Source organism: Leptodactylus fuscus, chromosome 11, assembly GCF_031893055.1.
Source record: "Leptodactylus fuscus isolate aLepFus1 chromosome 11, aLepFus1.hap2, whole genome shotgun sequence".
In the NCBI taxonomy this organism is placed as follows: Eukaryota; Metazoa; Chordata; class Amphibia; order Anura; family Leptodactylidae; genus Leptodactylus; species Leptodactylus fuscus.
Window position 1 is genome coordinate 46,200,948 of NC_134275.1, and position 17,989 is coordinate 46,218,936.

Sequence of the window (17,989 nt, forward strand, 5' to 3'; positions counted from 1 at the left end):
TACATAAGGAGGGTATCGTAGGCATAGTTATTGTAGATGAGGTAGGTATAGTGGGCATAATAAACTAACATGAGGATCTTTGCAGTCTCCTAAAAGTGCATCTGTCCCTATAGTTCAGTGTGACATGTTTGATTCCGCCTGGATGATTCTGCCCCCAAATCGCCCAACCATATGTGAGATATATATACTGTATATATATACAAAGTATGACATCCCTCAGCTGCAGTGTAGGTTATTGGCTCCAGGGCGGTGTGCCATAGCAGACTTTGCCGCAGTGCATCACAGGCTGTAAATTACCCCCCCGAGCCCTGACGCTCAGATAGGAGCCCCCTGACACATCGCTAATTGTAGGCTGAGGATAAGTGTCACATCTGGGGTTCTCACACTGATGGTTGGTGTCCTTAGAGCCTGGCATGGTAACCTGTGCCAGTTATGACGCCATATATTGTCACATAGCTAGACAGGTTTTCCATTCAGGATTCTAGGAAAGCTGGGAAACAATTCCTAGAGTATCTGTAATGGCATCCATGTTGTCCCTGTAGTGTTTCTAAAATCAGGGTAACTTGGACTCATATTTACTAATATTATGGTGGATGTCTGTTAACCTCTTACCTCTGAGTTATAATTGCTTATTCTGTTTTCTTATAGGTCTCTGAAGCCAGATTTTGTTCTCATCCGTCAGCACGCTTTCAGCATGGCACGGAATGGCGATTTCCGTAGCCTGGTGATTGGCCTGCAGTATGCAGGTGTCCCCAGCCTAAATTCTTTGCACTCAGTCTATAACTTTTGTGATAAGCCCTGGGTGGTGAGTACTTCTAATTTCAATTCACACTAGTGAGTCCTACAGCTCAGGGAATATGATGAAATAAATGGAGTGCTCAGCGTCACAGCAGGCTGTAAAGCAGCTTAGTCTGCTTGTTGTGGCATAGTCTGCTATGCTGACATCTAGTGGTCAGTATGAAAACTACAGTATTTTATAATCCAAAAATATGTTTCCGTTGACAGTGACCCTAGAGTTTGCTGCCACAAGTATTTATTAGTGCTGCCTCTTGAGGGGGATCTCCATTTAGCTTAAAGGGTTTCTTCAGGACTGAGGATAGGTCATCAGTATATGATCGCTGGGGGAGGGCCGATATAATAATATATAGCACTCACGAAAGCCATTTAAGCAAACAGTTTCTTAAAAAGTGGATGAATGTCTGACTATTAGGGGTCTGATGGCTGGATCCCAATCGATTACAAGGATGGGGACTGGAGTCCAACCATTTGGAGTGACAGTACACATGCATGACCACTGTCTATTCCAACAGGGAAATTCGAGACCCCTCCATGAGAGTTGAACTCCACTGATCAACCGCACAGACTAAATTTGTAGTGCAGCCCCTTTAACCTTTTGTTCCACAACATCCATAATGTTCAGCCGGTGACCTCTTTTGTTATTCATCCTTCAGTTTTCACAGCTGGTTCGCCTGCAGAGGAAGCTGGGACCTGAGGAATTCCCTTTGATCGAGCAGACGTACTACCCCAACCACAAGGAGATGGTGAGTCAGAGACCATGGAGATGTGATTGAAGCCCACCACAGACCTTCACTTCCTATAGTCCCACCTAAGGGAGTCATTTCCTGAGCTGATATTGTGAATTACACCTTGTTTGGAGTCCCGTGTCCTGTACTGACCCCCAGACACAAGCAGCAATGCTCCTACTGTACACTGCAGGTTACTTCCCTGGCCCCTCCTGTCTGGAAGGAGGTTATGTGTCATGGAAGAACTTAAGAAATCTGCAATCGTGAAGCCAATGATGAAAAACAGATGTCTGTATAGAATGCCGAATTTAGCTGCACGTTTACTTTCTTCACACTCGCTGATCTGCCTTCAGTCACCTTGAGGTCTACAATAATAATTGAGACCAGTCTCAATGGTGAAAGGTATATGGAGAATAAGGTCAGACTCTTTACAGAACAGCGCCACTCTTGTCTGTGGGCTGTGCCTCATATTACAGTTTAAGGGTAAGTCTACATGGGATGTGTAGGCTGTGGATTTTCTATCACATAAATCTGCAGGATTTCATTGTGTGATCACTACAGGTTTCACTTTGTCAAATATATAATCCGCAGGGATTGCTGTATACAAGAATGTAACAACTATATTATTGCCCTCTATTGCCCTCTATGTCTATACTAATGCCCTCAGAATATAACTACTATGATACTATCTTCTATGTTGAAGAATATAACTACTATAATACTACCACCTATGTACAAGAATATAACTACTATAATGCTGCTCCTATGTACAAGAATATAACTACTATAATACTGCTCCTATGTACAAGAATATAACTACTATAATACTACCTCCTATGTACAAGTATATAACTACTATAATACTGCTCCTATGTACAAGAATATAACTACTATAATACTGCTCCTATGTACAAGAATATAACTACTCTAATACTGCTCCTATGTACAAGAATATAACTACTATAATACTGCTCCTATGTACAAGAATATAACTACTATAATACTCCCCCTATGTACAAGTATATAACTACTCTAATACTGCTCCTATGTACAAGAATATAACTACTATAATGCTGCTCCTATGTACAAGAATATAACTACTATAATACTGCTCCTATGTTGAAGAATATAACTACTATAATAATACCTCCTATGTACAAGAATATAACTATTATAATACTGCCCCTATGTACAAGAATATAACTGCCATAATGCTGCCCCCTATGTACAATAATATAACTACTATAATACTGCCTCCTATGTACAAGAATATAACTACTATAATACTGCTCCTGTGTACAAGAAAATAACTACTATAATACTACTCCTATGTACAAGAATATAACTACTATAATACTGCCCCTTATGTACAAGAATATAACTACTATAATACTGCCTCCTATGTACAAGAATATAACTACTATAATACTGCTCCTATGTACAAGAATATAACTACCATAATACTGCTCCTGTGTACAAGAATATAACTACTATAATACTACCTCCTATGTACAAGAATATAACTACTATAATACTGACCCTATGTATAAGAATATAACTACTATAATACTGCCTCCTATGTACAAGAATATAACTACTATAATACTTCTCCTATGTACAAGAATATAACTACTATAATACTACCTCCTATGTACAAGAATATAACTACTATAATACTGACCCCATGTATAAGAATATAACTACTACAATACTGCTGATATGTACAAGAATATAACTACTATAACACTGCTCCTATATACAAGAATATAACTACTATAATACTGCTCATATGTACAAGAATATAGCTACTGTAATACTGCCCTCTGTGTACAGTAGAAGGATATCCTGGTATGGTGCCATATTGTGGGGTATAAGATGTAATAATACCAGATATTTGTATAAAAAATCCTAGAAACATTTATTAACCATAGTCCTGTAATACATGTATATAGCAGTACAGATTCGGTGCGGTTCTCTTACACGAGTAGCTTTATAATGACGCTCACTAACAGCTCAGGACAAACATGTTGCAGTTATGACTTCCTGGGCCGCATTATACGCTTTTGCCCCCTGGGTGGGGCTGGTGAGCTTCAGAGATGTCATGTGACAGTGCTATTTCTTGGCAAGGGTCAGGAGTGGTAAATCGTGTGCCGGTGACTGCGTAAGTCTTACTATTGGGCTGTGCTGTTGGCGGAATGGTGGTAGCGTACGTGCGAGATTTCAAGCTGTTCCAGATACACAGATCTTTGCTTTTGATCACACAGGCCCAGGTTGCAGCCTGATGACTGGCGTAGAGAGACTTCTTTCGTGACAGAGGGTCGGTCCAGAGACACTGGAGTCCACTGTCCACCTGACAGGGCAGTTCGAAGCAGTTCTTGATCTGGAATGAAATAGATGGACATTAACGATTGTATTTCATGGTAATCTGGTGGTGTCTGAACAAGCAGAGCTTCAGTATAAAGCATGAGACAAAAGAGCAACCTGAACCCTTCATGAGGCAGAACATGGATTTAGCTAACCAGAGAAAATGCCACTCAGCTGCCACTGATCATAGATGTCTCTGAATAGCTGCAGTATAAAGTATGGGGATTACACAGGGGGTCTCACCTTGCAGCCACAGTGCTTGGCATACACCTGCAGGAATCCCCTCTTCTGGCCCATGGTCAAGGTGGCCCAGGGCACCACAAAGCTACAGGAGTTAATGTAGACCTTGTTATCCACCATGGTGCCTGTGTACGGAAAACGAGAAAAAAGGGGTGAGGAGAACAAAGGAGCACAGGGGAGAGACTGGGGGTTACTATAGATGGATGATAAGTGGTTTTATCTCCTATAGAAGGTTCCTAGATACTGGTGGTTACTATAGAAGCATGATTGGTGGTGTTGTCCTGTATAGAAGGTTCCTAGATACTGGTGGTTACTATAGAAGCATGATTGGTGGTGTTGTCCTGTATAGAAGGTCTCTAGATACTGGTGGTTACTATAGAAGGAGGATAGGTGGTGTAGTCCTGTATAGAAGGTTCCTAGATACTGGTGGTTACTATAGAAGCATGATTGGTGGTGTTGTCCTGTATAGAAGGTCTCTAGATACTGGTGGTTACTATAGAAGGAGGATAGGTGGTGTAGTCCTGTATAGAAGGTCCCTAGTTACTGATGGTTACTATAGAAGGAGGATAGGTGGTGTAGTCCTGTATAGAAGGTCCCTAGTTACTCATGGTTACTGTAGATGGATGATAAGTGTTGTTGTTTCCTATAGAAGGTTCCTAGATACTGGTGGTTAAAGTAGGAGGATGGTAGGTGGTGTTGTCCTGTATAGAAGGTCCCTAGATACTGGTGGTTACTGTAGGTGGATGATAAGTGGTTTTATCTCCTATAGAAGGTTCCTAGATACTGGTGGTTACTATAGAAGCATGATTGGTGGTGTTGTCCTGTATAGAAGGTCTCTAGATACTGATGGTTACTATAGAAGGAGGATAGGTGGTGTAGTCCTGTATAGAAGGTCCCTAGTTACTGATGGTTACTATAGAAGGAGGATAGGTGGTGTTGTCCTGTATAGAAGGTCCCTAGTTACTGATGGTTACTATAGAAGGAGGATAGGTGGTGTAGTCCTGTATAGAAGGTCCCTAGTTACTGATGGTTACTATAGAAGGAGGATAGGTGGTGTAGTCCTGTATAGAAGGTCCCTAGTTACTGATGGTTACTATAGAAGGAGGATAGGTGGTGTTGTCCTGTATAGAAGGTCCCTAGATACTGGTGGTTACTATAGAAGGAGGATAGGTGGTGTTGTCCTGTATAGAAGGTCCCTAGTTACTGATGGTTACTATAGAAGGAGGATAGGTGGTGTAGTCCTGTATAGAAGGTCCCTAGTTACTCATGGTTACTGTAGATGGATGATAAGTGTTGTTGTTTCCTATAGAAGGTTCCTAGATACTGGTGGTTAAAGTAGGAGGATGGTAGGTGGTGTTGTCCTGTATAGAAGGTCCCTAGATACTGGTGGTTACTATAGAAGGAGGATAGGTGGTGTTGTCCTGTATAGAAGGTCCCTAGTTACTGATGGTTACTATAGAAGGAGGATAGGTGGTGTAGTCCTGTATAGAAGGTCCCTAGTTACTCATGGTTACTGTAGATGGATGATAAGTGTTGTTGTTTCCTATAGAAGGTTCCTAGATACTGGTGGTTAAAGTAGGAGGATGGTAGGTGGTGTTGTCCTGTATAGAAGGTCCCTAGATACTGGTGGTTACTATAGAAGAATGAGAGGTGTTGTTGTCCTGTATAGAAAGTTCCTAGATATTGGTGGTGATTATAGCAGGCTACAAGATATTATTGGTTACTATAGAAGGATGATAGGTGGGGTTGTCTCCTATAGCAGGCTACAAGATATTATTGGCTACTATAGAAAGATGATAGGTGGCATTGTCCTGTATAGACAGTTACTAAATATTGCTGGCTACTATAGAAGGATGATAGGTGGTGGTGTCATCTATATAAGTTTCCTAGATACAGGTGGTGACTGTAGAAGGATTTTAGGTGGTATTGTCTTTAATAGAAGGTACCTAGATACTGGTAGTGCCTATAGAAGGATGGTAGGGGGTGCTGTCCTCTACAGAAGGTTCCTAGATATTGGTGGTGAATATAGAAGGATATAGGGTAAGTAAGGGGCAGCATGTAGATTATACTAACCGGCGACCAAGAACTCTTCACTCTTGTTGTTTGAGCTGTGGTGGTAGCCGCACATGCTCTCTATCTTGGAGGTGTACAAAAACCGGATGTCGTCCATTTCTTTAGGAGCCTTGATAATCTGATGATAAAAAAAGGTGTATATATGTGTCTTTAAGACCTCACAATCATGTCCTCTAACTACAGTCTGTAATGCATGATCCTGAGTCATGGATATGGCGCCATTTTAGGTGACCTGGACCTAAATTTATGACAATGTGTATCGTCCAACAGGTCTAGAAGGACTAGAATACAATGTGGCACCTAACTGGTTAAATGAGCAGAAAGATGGGAGGTCTGTGGGCAGGAGCGGAGTTACCCAGCATGCAATGTTCTGTAGCCATGCCTGAAACGTGTGGTCAATCCATAGCCAAGGAAAGAGATAGTATGCTCCAGTTACAATGTGTATACTCCTGGAGGGCACAGACCAGCAGGTCATTATGGCAGTAATTTTGGGGAGTCCTACCTTGGTGGCTTTAATCTCGTGTAGCATCCATTGTTCCCGTTCTGGGTAGTCTTTCTGCCCAATAAACTTTGCCCGGATAACTGCAAATACATAATCACCAGATCAGACAACATAATGACAAATCTGTAGCTGCTATGGAACTACAACTCCCAGCATGTTCCTCAAGTTACAGCTTTTAGACTGGTACTAAGCCCAAGTATTGATGACACACATATTAACCCCCGAGATTACAAGTATCGCCTAATAGACTCATAATACACCCATTCATCAGTATAGGGGTGTCACGTACCCCTATACTGTGTTTAGGTGTGTGGGTGCACATTGGATGTGTCTTTACAGGGGTGTGAGTAATCCTAATCTGTACAGAAAGATTCACTTCTTCACATCCATCCATAGACTACAGGCTGCCGTAAACTGTAATCTGTAACCTAAAGTAGTGTCACTGTCTACATAAATTACTTAACTTGTATTATACTCCAGAGCTGCACTCACAATTCTGCTGGTGCAGTCACTGTGTACATACATTACATTACTTATCCTGTACTGATCCTGAGTTACACCCTGTATTATACTCCAGAGCTGCGCTCACTATTCTGCTGGTGCAGTCACTGTGTACATACATTATATTACTTATCCTGTACTGATCCTGAGTTACATCCTGTATTATACTCCAGAGCTGCACTCACTATTCTGCTGGTGCAGTCACTGTGTACATACATTACATTACTTATCCTGTACTGATCCTGAGTTACATCCTGTATTATACTCCAGAGCTGCACTCACTATTCTGCTGGTACAGTCACTGTGTACATACATTACATTACTTATCCTGTACTGATCCTGAGTTACATCCTGTATTATACTCCAGAGCTGCACTCACTATTCTGCTGGTACAGTCACTGTGTACATACATTACATTACTTATCCTGTACTGATCCTGAGTTACATCCTGTATTATACTCCAGAGCTGCACTCACTATTCTGCTGGTGCAGTCACTGTGTACATACATTACATTACTTATCCTGTACTGATCCTGAGTTACATCCTGTATTATACTCCAGAGCTACGTTTATAACTCTACATGCTTCAGAGCTGAAATTCCTGCTTATTCAGTGTATCTTTAGAGCTGGTGATTTCCGTGGACATGTTATATTTATATCTAGTTGCCCCCGTACATATAGCAGCTCCAGTAATCTCTCATCGGCTTCCCCTATAAGTTACTGACTGTTTCTAGCAGAATTGTTCTCTATTAGTTTTCGGAGAATTGTATCTGCAGATCTGCCCATTGTGTGCATTTCTTGTTCCGTTATACTGCCTGCTCAATGGTGGGTGTTAAGGGTGTCTCGCCTGGTATTTGGGCAGGCGTCACCATGGCACTGTGATGTGGTGTCACTATCTCGCTAACTTCCCAGTGGGATGTGGAATGATCCTGAGTGTTTCTCCTCTGTCTGTTGTACAGAATATTTCCCTTATGAGAGACACTTGTGCAAAATATCTTATGCACTTACCGACTGGTGAGTCACAGTAGACGCTCTGGGGGTGGCGGGGACCACATGAACAAGTCCATGCCTCTTTGCTCAAACACCCCAAAATAGTCAGCACCACCACGGAGAACATTGTGCACAACGGGTGCTGTTCCAGTCTGTAGAAGGAAAGAGAAATGGCTGTGATCTAGAAGTTTAGATACTGAAGGTTTACCTTGGCAAAGGATGGACAGGGGTGGGGGTAGAGGATGGGCAGGGTGGGGGTAGAGGATTAGTTGGGGACAGAGGACAGGCAAGGAGTGTAGGGCAGAAGATGGGCTGTTGAGGATAAAGGATGTGCAGGGGCTGTGGGGAAGAAGTCTGATAGATGGGGGGGTAGAGGGCGGGCAGTGATCTGTACAGTCAAGGCTCAGGCAGGGACTTGAATGTGGCAAGAATCCTGCAGAAGTTAAATGATAGTCTTTGCGGTTTCGGCAGGAAATGGGTTGACGCCTTGACATGGTGGAGCTGAATGATGTTATTTTGGGCACTGGGAGCACAGGAGTTAAGTCCTGCTGGATATTGCAAGTTGTTGAGAGCAGATGATAAGGGATGTAGTTGTGCAGGCTTCCCTTGGATGATGGGTGGAATTTTTGTGCAAGGTTTTGGCAGAGAAGTGGGTTATTGGACTGGGGGGTGCGATGAATGATATATAGGGAGGTGGAAGAAGATGGGGTTGTGTGGGGGCATGAAAGACATAAACAAAAAAAAAAATACCCCAAAATTTAGGAGCCAGCTGGCTACAGCACTGTGTAAAGCCTTAGGCTAAGTGTGGTGGGGCAGGGGTCAAGGCATTGGACATCGTTGCAGAAGAGAAGACAATGGGTTAAGTCTGTACAGGACACTAGCAGACGATGAGTTAAGTGACAGTGCAGGGTACTAGTAGATATTGGGGTAAATGACAGTGCAGGACACTAGCAGACAATGGGTTAAGTGACAGTGCAGAGTTCTGGAAAATTTGCAGTCCAATTGCAAGTTGCGAGAGGGGGCAAGGATAGGTAAACAGTTAAACAAAGTTCAGTGTTGGCTGTTTTGGGTCCTAGAGTGGAAGGGGTTAAGTCGTGCAACAAAACCAGAACCCCAGAGGGTCAGTTTGATGTTGGGTGAGGAGCAAGCGTTGCGAGCAGCCACTTACCTGGATCTCAGGGTTGTCAGCGGGTCTGAAGTTCAGCTCTGCATCTCTCTCCATTCCATGTCTGGAATTTAAAGCGTCTCCGTCTCCCCCTCCCTCCCGTGAGGTGATTGGCCAAGAGCCCAGCACCAGACGCCTGCCCTATTAGTCAGAGATTTCAAAACAGGAAGAGATCATACGGGGAGCTGGGAAATTATTTTGGTCATCCACAATGACCCCGGCCGGGCACTCCAGGGTTAGGGTGACCAGATCAGCTAATCTACTATAGGATGGACTCCATAGGAATGTAGCGTGCTTGTGCACTGGTGCATGCTGGGGAATCCATACATGCGCCATGTCAAGCATCATTGGTAACGTATGTAGTGCTGCACTGTGCATTGACCAGACATCCTGCATGAGTGGTGGCATCAGCAGGGCATATACATATACGGTATAGGAGACAAATGTGTGATTACTGAGGGCCCAACCCATGGGACCACCAGGAATTTTCTGTGTGAACCAAGCCATAGTGCACATGCAAGATCGCCGCACCATTCAATTTTAGGGGATCTGTGGAAATACCTGAGCATGGCTTTGTTCGTCCCGTAGAAGAATAGAGCAGTGGTCACACATGGGGACTCGAAGACCCCTGTTCTCCTAATCACTGGGGGTCCCAGCAATCAGACCTTCTGGTATAGGAGATAAGCTATGGTTGCGGCTGGGACATGTAACCAAGAGCACTACTGGTACGATATATTCAGTTGAGTCTCAGAAGAGATTGCTGGTTTCCTTCATCAGCGTACCCCGCCATCTGCACAAAAACAAGTTTACCAAACCTGACAGAGAGGACAGTCCAGTCTTTATATTTTGGGTTGATGTGGACCTATGAGGATGGCAGTAGATCGTCCAACTATCTTATGTGTATGGGGGAATACTGTCTTAACAGATGTTGTCAGGAGAAAGAAGGTCTGGCATGTGAAATTTTGGGGCTCGCCCCATTTTTGTTCTGGGGGGAAGGAATAAGCTGCTGAAAGAGTGGACAGGAGGGGACAGAGTGGTCTGGAATAGGGCAGAGGGGTTTGGAAGGGACAGGAGTGTAGAGAGGACAGAAGGGTGTGAAGGGGACGGGGATGTAGTAGGGACAGAGGAGTCTTGAGGATGAGTGTTTGCAGAGGACAGCGGAATCTGGTATCAGCTTACTCCCCTCTCCACATTTTGTACACATGCAAGCTTGGCTAAGATTGCATCTGTTTAGCGGGTCGGGGTGTAAGAGCCATATGAGTGTTCAGATGTATGAACTTTGCTGCATCTTGAACACGATCATGTTCCTTGGTGAAATATACTGATGTCACTGATGTCCTCTGATAGACTTGTCCAGAGACTATTAGGATGCCCTATAGAAATCTGATGGATTATGGACCAAGATATTCTGTCAGATTAACATAGGTCATTGGAGAGGATACTGTAGTTGGAAGATTTAAAGAGCAATGATTGATGGAAACCGCTAGAGAAACCATGAGGACACCATTAAGAAGCCTGAAGACCCAGAAGAAAATAGGGCTTCCCAGAGAGACCTTACACATGTGGTCACCTTCAGTCCAGGCCAACTAGTAGGAGAGAACCAGAGAAACCATGAGGAGACAGTCAAGAAGCCTGAAGACCCAACAGATAATGGGACGTCCTGGAAGAATCTTACATGTATGGTCACTAGAAGTCCAACTAGTAGAGAGAACCATGAAGATGCAGTCGAGAACCCTGGAGACCCAACAGAATATGTGACATTCTGAGGGAATCTTACACCATTAAGAAAGACGAACACCTAACAGAAGATGGAACGTCCCAGAGATACCCTAAACATGTGGTCACCAGAAGTCCAAGCCAACTAGTAGAGAAGCAGCAGTAGATGTCATACTCAGGCCCTCATATGGCACGTGGTAGGTGGTGGACCCTGTTACAGTATTGCACTGGGGCCCAGGATCTTCAGGTTACACCTCTTCTACCTTATACCTTTACCCCACCACCTGCAGAGCCATGACAGATACCTGCATAGCACACCATATCTCACCATGAAGGTCTCATCCACATTATCACATCTCCATAATCCGGATGCACAAGTTCTCCTCTGCGGGTTTATTTTTAACCACGAACTGAAGCCATAAGACTTAATATTTGTGTTGTAAATCCCCCATTGTGCGAAAGCCGTATGGTCTTAATGTATGACATCTGTCACCGCGGGCCCCCCAAGCTCTCCTCCAACTGGTGAAAAATGATGAGTGCTGTCTAGTCTGATAAGTGCCAAGGAAATATGTAAACACGGCTCAGCCAAGACCAGAGCATAGCCATAGCATCCTAGCCCATAGGAATTGGCAGGCTGGAGGCTGACTCTCATAATAGAGCGCTCCTACAGTCCTGTAGTAGGTACTGCAGGATCTGGATTAAGACCAAGGGGTGGTCCGTCATCAGAATCTATCACTTATGAACTTGGAGCCCCACTGATCATTAGACTGGGGGTATCCGAATTCCCTGTGTGAGTGGCGCCATTGTGTCCATGTCTGACCACTGCTCCATTGACTTCTGCATGTGCAGTACAACTCCATTAACATGGGGACCTCTGTTCTCCTGATCGTGGGAGTTAATAGAGGGGTCAGCACCTACAACAGATTTACTGTATTTCCCACAAACACCCGTTGTAATGACATCAATGGCAGATTCATAGTCCTTGCAATGGGACCTGCCTGCAATACCGTGCACAGCCTGTAAACAGGTGTGTTGCTGTTTACAACATCTTTTGGAGGTTTTTGGGAATTTTTCTTGCACTATTTGCAGCCTTTGAATGTACGATGTTAACAATTATCACTCTCTTAGCAGATTTCCGTGCCATCCCTGTATATCCTGCCGACGATTGATATAGAAACCAGTAAAAACCAGTTTACAGTAATGTGGATGAGGTCATATATGGAAGGAGAAAGTGAACTGTACAGCACATGCCGTGGTTCTGCTTTGTCCGCTGACGTCCGCCACATTCTTACCAGTAATGAAGAGCCCTCCGTCATTTCCTGGGGTTTCCCCCTCACTATGTACCGCCTGTGTGCTATGTGAAGCTGCCACCACCAGTACCGCCACTCTCTGCTGATAAACGCCTCTGTGCTGGAACACACCCAGCTCTCATACAGACGGTCTGTGTGGACTGTCTGGACTTCGAGGCAGTCACGTGTTTTCCATAGAAGACCACAACACTTACAGTCTGATGTGAGGGGGGGCAGCTCAGCAGCACGTAATACAGAAGCTTTGTGTTCTGCTATATCTGGCTCTGAGAAAGCTGGGTGACATCCAATATGGCCACTGTTAGAGCTTGAAGTTTCTGTTGTAGTTTCCGTTTGCAGGATAGAAGATAACGGTCTAGTCAGTGGGACCAAAACAGGGGTCCCTAGTGCCCATATGAATGGAGCAGCAGTATGATACTGGAACATGCGACCACATTCTCCCGCTGATCTGACAGTTACCACCTATCACTGGAATACCCCTTTAAGGTGTATAGACAACTATATTGGTTGTCACCTATCTTTCCCAGAACCAGATAATGTGGAGAGGAAATAACTTACACTACCTGGACTACCCCTTTAAGCTTCAAAGATGGTCATTCTGGCCATCACCCAGCTTTCTTCAAACCATAATAACCGACATATCCATAGCAAGTCTGGATAACAGCTCTTTAAAGGGATATTGTGGTTCCAGTCTGGTCTGGATCTAGGAAAGCTGGGTGACTGTCTAGTCTCCATTACAAGTGTCAAAAGATTTTCCTTTCTATTGACGGGGAAAGCTCGGTAACAACACTTTTGGCTCCTCTAATGGTGACTGTGGTGGCATCCAGCTTTCCCAGAACCAGATACTGACCTTTTTTGGCACGTGTAATAGAGACTATACTGTCACCCAGCATTCCTAGAACCAGATTCTGTGGCTAGGAAATAACTTACTATACCTGGACTACCCTTTAAGCTATAGTTGGTCACTCAACTATCCCAGAACCACTATACCCCCATACAGCCCCACATGTCTGGACAACAGCTCTTTAAAGGGGCCCCTCTAAATTATTTCTTATAGTCAGGTTGGCTTTGCTTTCTGTTGTCTGGAAAAGCTGGGTGATGACACATTTATCACTTCTAATGATATCTACAGTGTCACCTAGCTTTCCCAGGATCAGATAGTGTGGAGAGAACAACAACTGTACTACCCCTTTAAAGAGCTGTCATACAGAGATACCGGAGCAGTACATATGTAGGTACATTTACTTTTCAGTTGCCTGGGTGATGACCACCCCTTCTTTGACACCTGTAATGGTGACCAGTCACCCAGCTTTTCTAAAAGTGGAAAGTAAAGATACGTATTGAATATTATTTGTAAGAGGAATGGCCAGGGGACTTAGCGGTCACTTCACACCTACTGGAAAAAGAGGCAATTTTTCCATAGAAATCTTCCCAGGCCCTTGACGTTCCAGGCTTTGTTTTTGTAGCCGCCACTGCCCCGTTCTGTTGACCACATGACTATGATCCCTGATCCCCCCCCTTCCCCCCAAGACCGCATCTGCTAAAAATAACATCCCAGGTAATGAAATAATTATAATAGCCAGGCAGGAAGCGGCTACGTGTGGGTGACATCTCCATCTCCACCATGTCATCTCTGACCGCAGCCCCTCAGGCTGTTGTAATCCGATCTAAACAAAGGCGAGGTGACTACAGCCAGCCGAGACCACTCTCAGGGGGGATAGAGAGTGTTTACATAACGTGTACCTGGAATCTTTCTGGCAGCAGCCTGCCATTGAGCACACACGTCATTATTGACTTTGCATCACTAGAGCGGTGAAGGACGTGAGATCAGCGGACGAGCGCTATGATCTACCCCAGGATTATGTCAAGGGTGAAGAATTTAGGTGAAAGTCGGGGATAAGTAGGAAAGAAGAAGCCTTGGGGGTTATGTCAGCAGTGAAATCTATAGGTGTTAACTCCGGAAGATGGACTGAAAGGCTTTGAAATATTATACACGTCGCGACTGAGGCATTATAGGAAACTAGTCATCCCAACACATGCAGTAACTGCTTTACATACATGCCACATATATGTGCAGTCAAGGAAGGTTCACATGTGGTCACTTGATCATCTCCTAACCCCATTTAAGGTGACCTTACACATTATATAACTATAGGTACCAATCCTCCCGGCTTCTCTGGTGACAACTTACCTCCTTTGAGAGCCAAAGTATCGGCCCGACACCCTTTTTGCACCCCAGAATCTGCCATTGGGAATTAGATGGTATTGCCGTGTTCGTCTCATGTTCAACTTAAAGGGATTATGTGGAGAATACAAATCTTGGGCAGTGTATTCTCTGAGCAGATCACACCTTGGGGGGGGGGGGGGGACGACAGAAGTTTTACCTCTTGTGATATGGTGCTAAGACTTGGGCTCATGTCGCCAACTCTGCTCTACTCAGTGTACAAGCAGCAGGAGTAGAACAGAGCTGGTCATGTCACCTAGAGTCAGAGGGTCAGCAGAGAGGCAAAACCTCTGGCCCCACACAGCGCAGTGATGGGACAAGGTGTGTAGAGTATGTGAAGGGGTTAATTATAGGTAGTTGGGAGGAGCCAAACTGCTGACTGTTTCCAAGGACAATCAGAAGAATTTTGAAAGGAGAGATTTTTGGGACAGCTCTGAGTGTTTTAAGACCCCAACAAAATTTGCGAACATCTATAGCCTATGTCCTGGTATTGGGGTGGCATTTTGGTGTCCACAATAGATGGGGATAATGTTGCAGCATATTAAAGCTGACCATAGATATTAGATGGACAGAGGACAGTTTAATGTCAGTCACCCCATTTATGGACACTCGACACTCGGCCTGGTTGATAACAGGGAACAATAGATGCTAGTTTTACCAGCAAATAGAGATGAGATTTAGGTTCATGCCCCTTTAAATGCGGTCTCAGCCCACCGTCCTGAAAATGAATTTCTTTGTCCCCGTGCCAGGGGTGTTCCATGATTTTTGTAGAAAGTTGCGGTGGGATGCCAGGCTTTCAGTGAACTGTGTGCTTCACCTCTGTATCTGGGCTCCTCCGTCCTGGGCGTGAGGCACACGGTGTTACTGCCCTTCCTCTGACCACAAGAGAAGAGAGAGAGTAAAACCGCAGGAGCCGGAGAGACGCACAAAGGGGGAGGGGGCACCACCAGGACCACGCACGCTCTCCCCTACCTCCTCTGCCTTCCTGTATTACCACACTTTTGCTTTTTCTGATGCCAGCTTACATTAAACTCCCTCACCCCTCCGTCCGGGCGCAGATTAGGAGAAGTGACTGCGGGGAAGAGGAGAGCCGGACGTCACATTGTTGATTGTTCTGGGGGGAAAAAAAACACGTCTGGGTGATCTCGTCCTTTTGTCCTCTGGCGTAACCACAGACTTCTAAAAATAAGACCACCAGTGTTCTGGACAGATGGAGGGTCCCACACGTAGGCTGACTGGCCGGCCACATGAAGAAAGGTCAATATGCAGATGTCATTTGTGATCCTTATGTTGGCATGTGTGCCCGCATTGGGGTTGATATAGGTTGCTATATTAGAGAACTGCATAATGCACCTTTCCCTACTTCTATAACTATAGTCTGTATACATATACAAAAAGAGAAAAACATGGCCCGCACATCCCAATCTTATACATTGATCTAGTAGTGCTTCTCAGCAAATTCTACAATACTGAACATGAGGTTCTTAGTATACATATTGATCAAGGTGTATAAGCCCACTAGCCACTTCACGGCGACCTCTTTATAGTGGGTCCCTACTCTACTGGGTGTGGTGCCGCACAGCGACCGCCACAACCGCAACACGGCGCCCACAGGGCGAGCGACCCAGTGGTCCGGCAACACCCCTGCCACCAGACCAAGCCCCCAGGCTCCGGGCCGCGCCGCCCCATGGGCACCGCACCACAGAAGCAGCAGACACCACGCAACACCACACCATGTGAAAAGATCTCAAAAATTCACCTTACCATGTTGCCCCAGTCAGAGGACTGAGAGCTAGTAGGTGGGTCCCTTTTTGCAGTCTCCTGCTAATTAAAAACACCTGGGCAAAATGGGGGGAGTGCTGGTACCAAGGCAAAACAAAAAAAAAATGGTGAAGGAAGAAACTTACCGGAAATATACAAAAAGAGAAAAACATGGCCCGCACATCCCAATCTTATACATTGATCTAGTAGTGCTTCTCAGCAAATTCTACAATACTGAACATGAGGTTCTTAGTATACATATTGATCAAGGTGTATAAGCCCACTAGCCACTTCACGGCGACCTCTTTATAGTGGGTCCCTACTCTACTGGGTGTGGTGCCGCACAGCGACCGCCACAACCGCAACACGGCGCCCACAGGGCGAGCGACCCAGTGGTCCGGCAACACCCCTGCCACCAGACTTGGTACCAGCACTCCCCCCATTTTGCCCAGGTGTTTTTAATTAGCAGGAGACTGCAAAAAGGGACCCACCTACTAGCTCTCAGTCCTCTGACTGGGGCAACATGGTAAGGGTAATTTTTGAGATCTTTTCACATGGTGTGGTGTTGCGTGGTGTCTGCTGCTTCTGTGGTGCGGTGCCCATGGGGCGGCGCGGCCCGGAGCCTGGGGGCTTGGTCTGGTGGCAGGGGTGTTGCCGGACCACTGGGTCGCTCGCCCTGTGGGCGCCGTGTTGCGGTTGTGGCGGTCGCTGTGCGGCACCACACCCAGTAGAGTAGGGACCCACTATAAAGAGGTCGCCGTGAAGTGGCTAGTGGGCTTATACACCTTGATCAATATGTATACTAAGAACCTCATGTTCAGTATTGTAGAATTTGCTGAGAAGCACTACTAGATCAATGTATAAGATTGGGATGTGCGGGCCATGTTTTTCTCTTTTTGTATAGTCTGTATACACCTGGCAGGCAGGGCCTGAATATGTATATGGAATGATCAAGAAGAAAGCCATCAGGTGACCAGTGTCTTCTCCAACATATTATACCCATTTTGCTTGGCTAGTTTGGTATATTGTTTTTTTTTGGAGGACATAAGCGGCTGCTAGACCTTTCTACAGCCACTTGTCTCAGAAAACAAGGTTAACGTCCAACCTCACCATTAGGTAATCACATCAACACCGTAGATCTGAAATAGGCAACCTTGGTGAGGGTGAGATCTACTGTAGTAATGCGGAGGTTACAGCCATGTTTAGGCGAGCGCCCCCCAGTGACTCCTCAGAACTGAACTAAAGCAGTAAGTGTTCAAAATCCATCAATATGGCCATCAGACACACTATGTCACACAAAGGACTATAGCAGCAGACATTGACGACAAGTCAAGGTTCTGATATTTGCAACCATTGGTCGTCTTCGGTACTTGTAAAGTTGCTTGTGCCAATAAAAAACATCTCAGATCAAGGTAGAAGCCAAGGCTGTCATTTTGTCATTTTATATATCACTGTCATCTAGAATAACATCCTTCACAGACCAACCCTGAAAGACAGGTTCAGAAGATCTCTTGTGGGTGTAACAGAATCTGAGCTTGAAGCTTCTAGGCCCCCACTTACCATATACTACCTAGAATGCCGGTGCCGTCTTATGTTGTTGAATGGCCTTTGGGCCCCCTAAGA

General features: G+C 45.0%; 2 protein-coding genes across 5 annotated transcripts in view; one reads left to right on the forward strand and one right to left on the reverse strand.

The window, feature by feature from the left end:
- The window catches only part of SYN1 (synapsin I), a 57,055-nt gene that overhangs the window by 26,970 nt on the left and 12,096 nt on the right, over positions 1 to 17,989 (forward strand). For all 4 annotated transcript variants that reach the window (XM_075259587.1, XM_075259584.1, XM_075259585.1 and 1 more), the window contains exons 4-5: positions 649 to 805; positions 1,452 to 1,541. In XM_075259587.1, the coding sequence (XP_075115688.1) occupies positions 649 to 805; positions 1,452 to 1,541 (247 nt within the window). The remainder of the gene's footprint in view (positions 1 to 648; positions 806 to 1,451; positions 1,542 to 17,989) is intronic.
- Positions 3,417 to 9,454, reverse strand: TIMP1 (TIMP metallopeptidase inhibitor 1). The gene is made up of 6 exons (XM_075259606.1): positions 9,362 to 9,454; positions 8,212 to 8,345; positions 6,703 to 6,782; positions 6,201 to 6,318; positions 4,131 to 4,252; positions 3,417 to 3,903 (listed from the first exon to the last, which is right to left on the reverse strand). Exons 2-6 carry the CDS (start codon positions 8,318 to 8,320, stop codon positions 3,577 to 3,579), a joined length of 756 nt encoding a protein of 251 aa, XP_075115707.1. The 5' UTR covers positions 8,321 to 8,345; positions 9,362 to 9,454; the 3' UTR covers positions 3,417 to 3,576.

Excerpts from the sequence above, each read along its gene's own strand:
- TIMP1 (XM_075259606.1), bottom strand. The coding sequence starts at position 8,320 with ATGTTCTCCGTGGTGGTGCTGACTATTTTGGGGTGTTTGAGCAAAGAG. Across the intron at positions 4,253-6,200 it reads TGAAGAGTTCTTGGTCGCCG|GCACCATGGTGGATAACAAG; the intron begins GTTAGTATAATC and ends TTCCGTACACAG. Across the intron at positions 3,904-4,130 it reads CCAAGCACTGTGGCTGCAAG|ATCAAGAACTGCTTCGAACT; the intron begins GTGAGACCCCCT and ends ATTTCATTCCAG.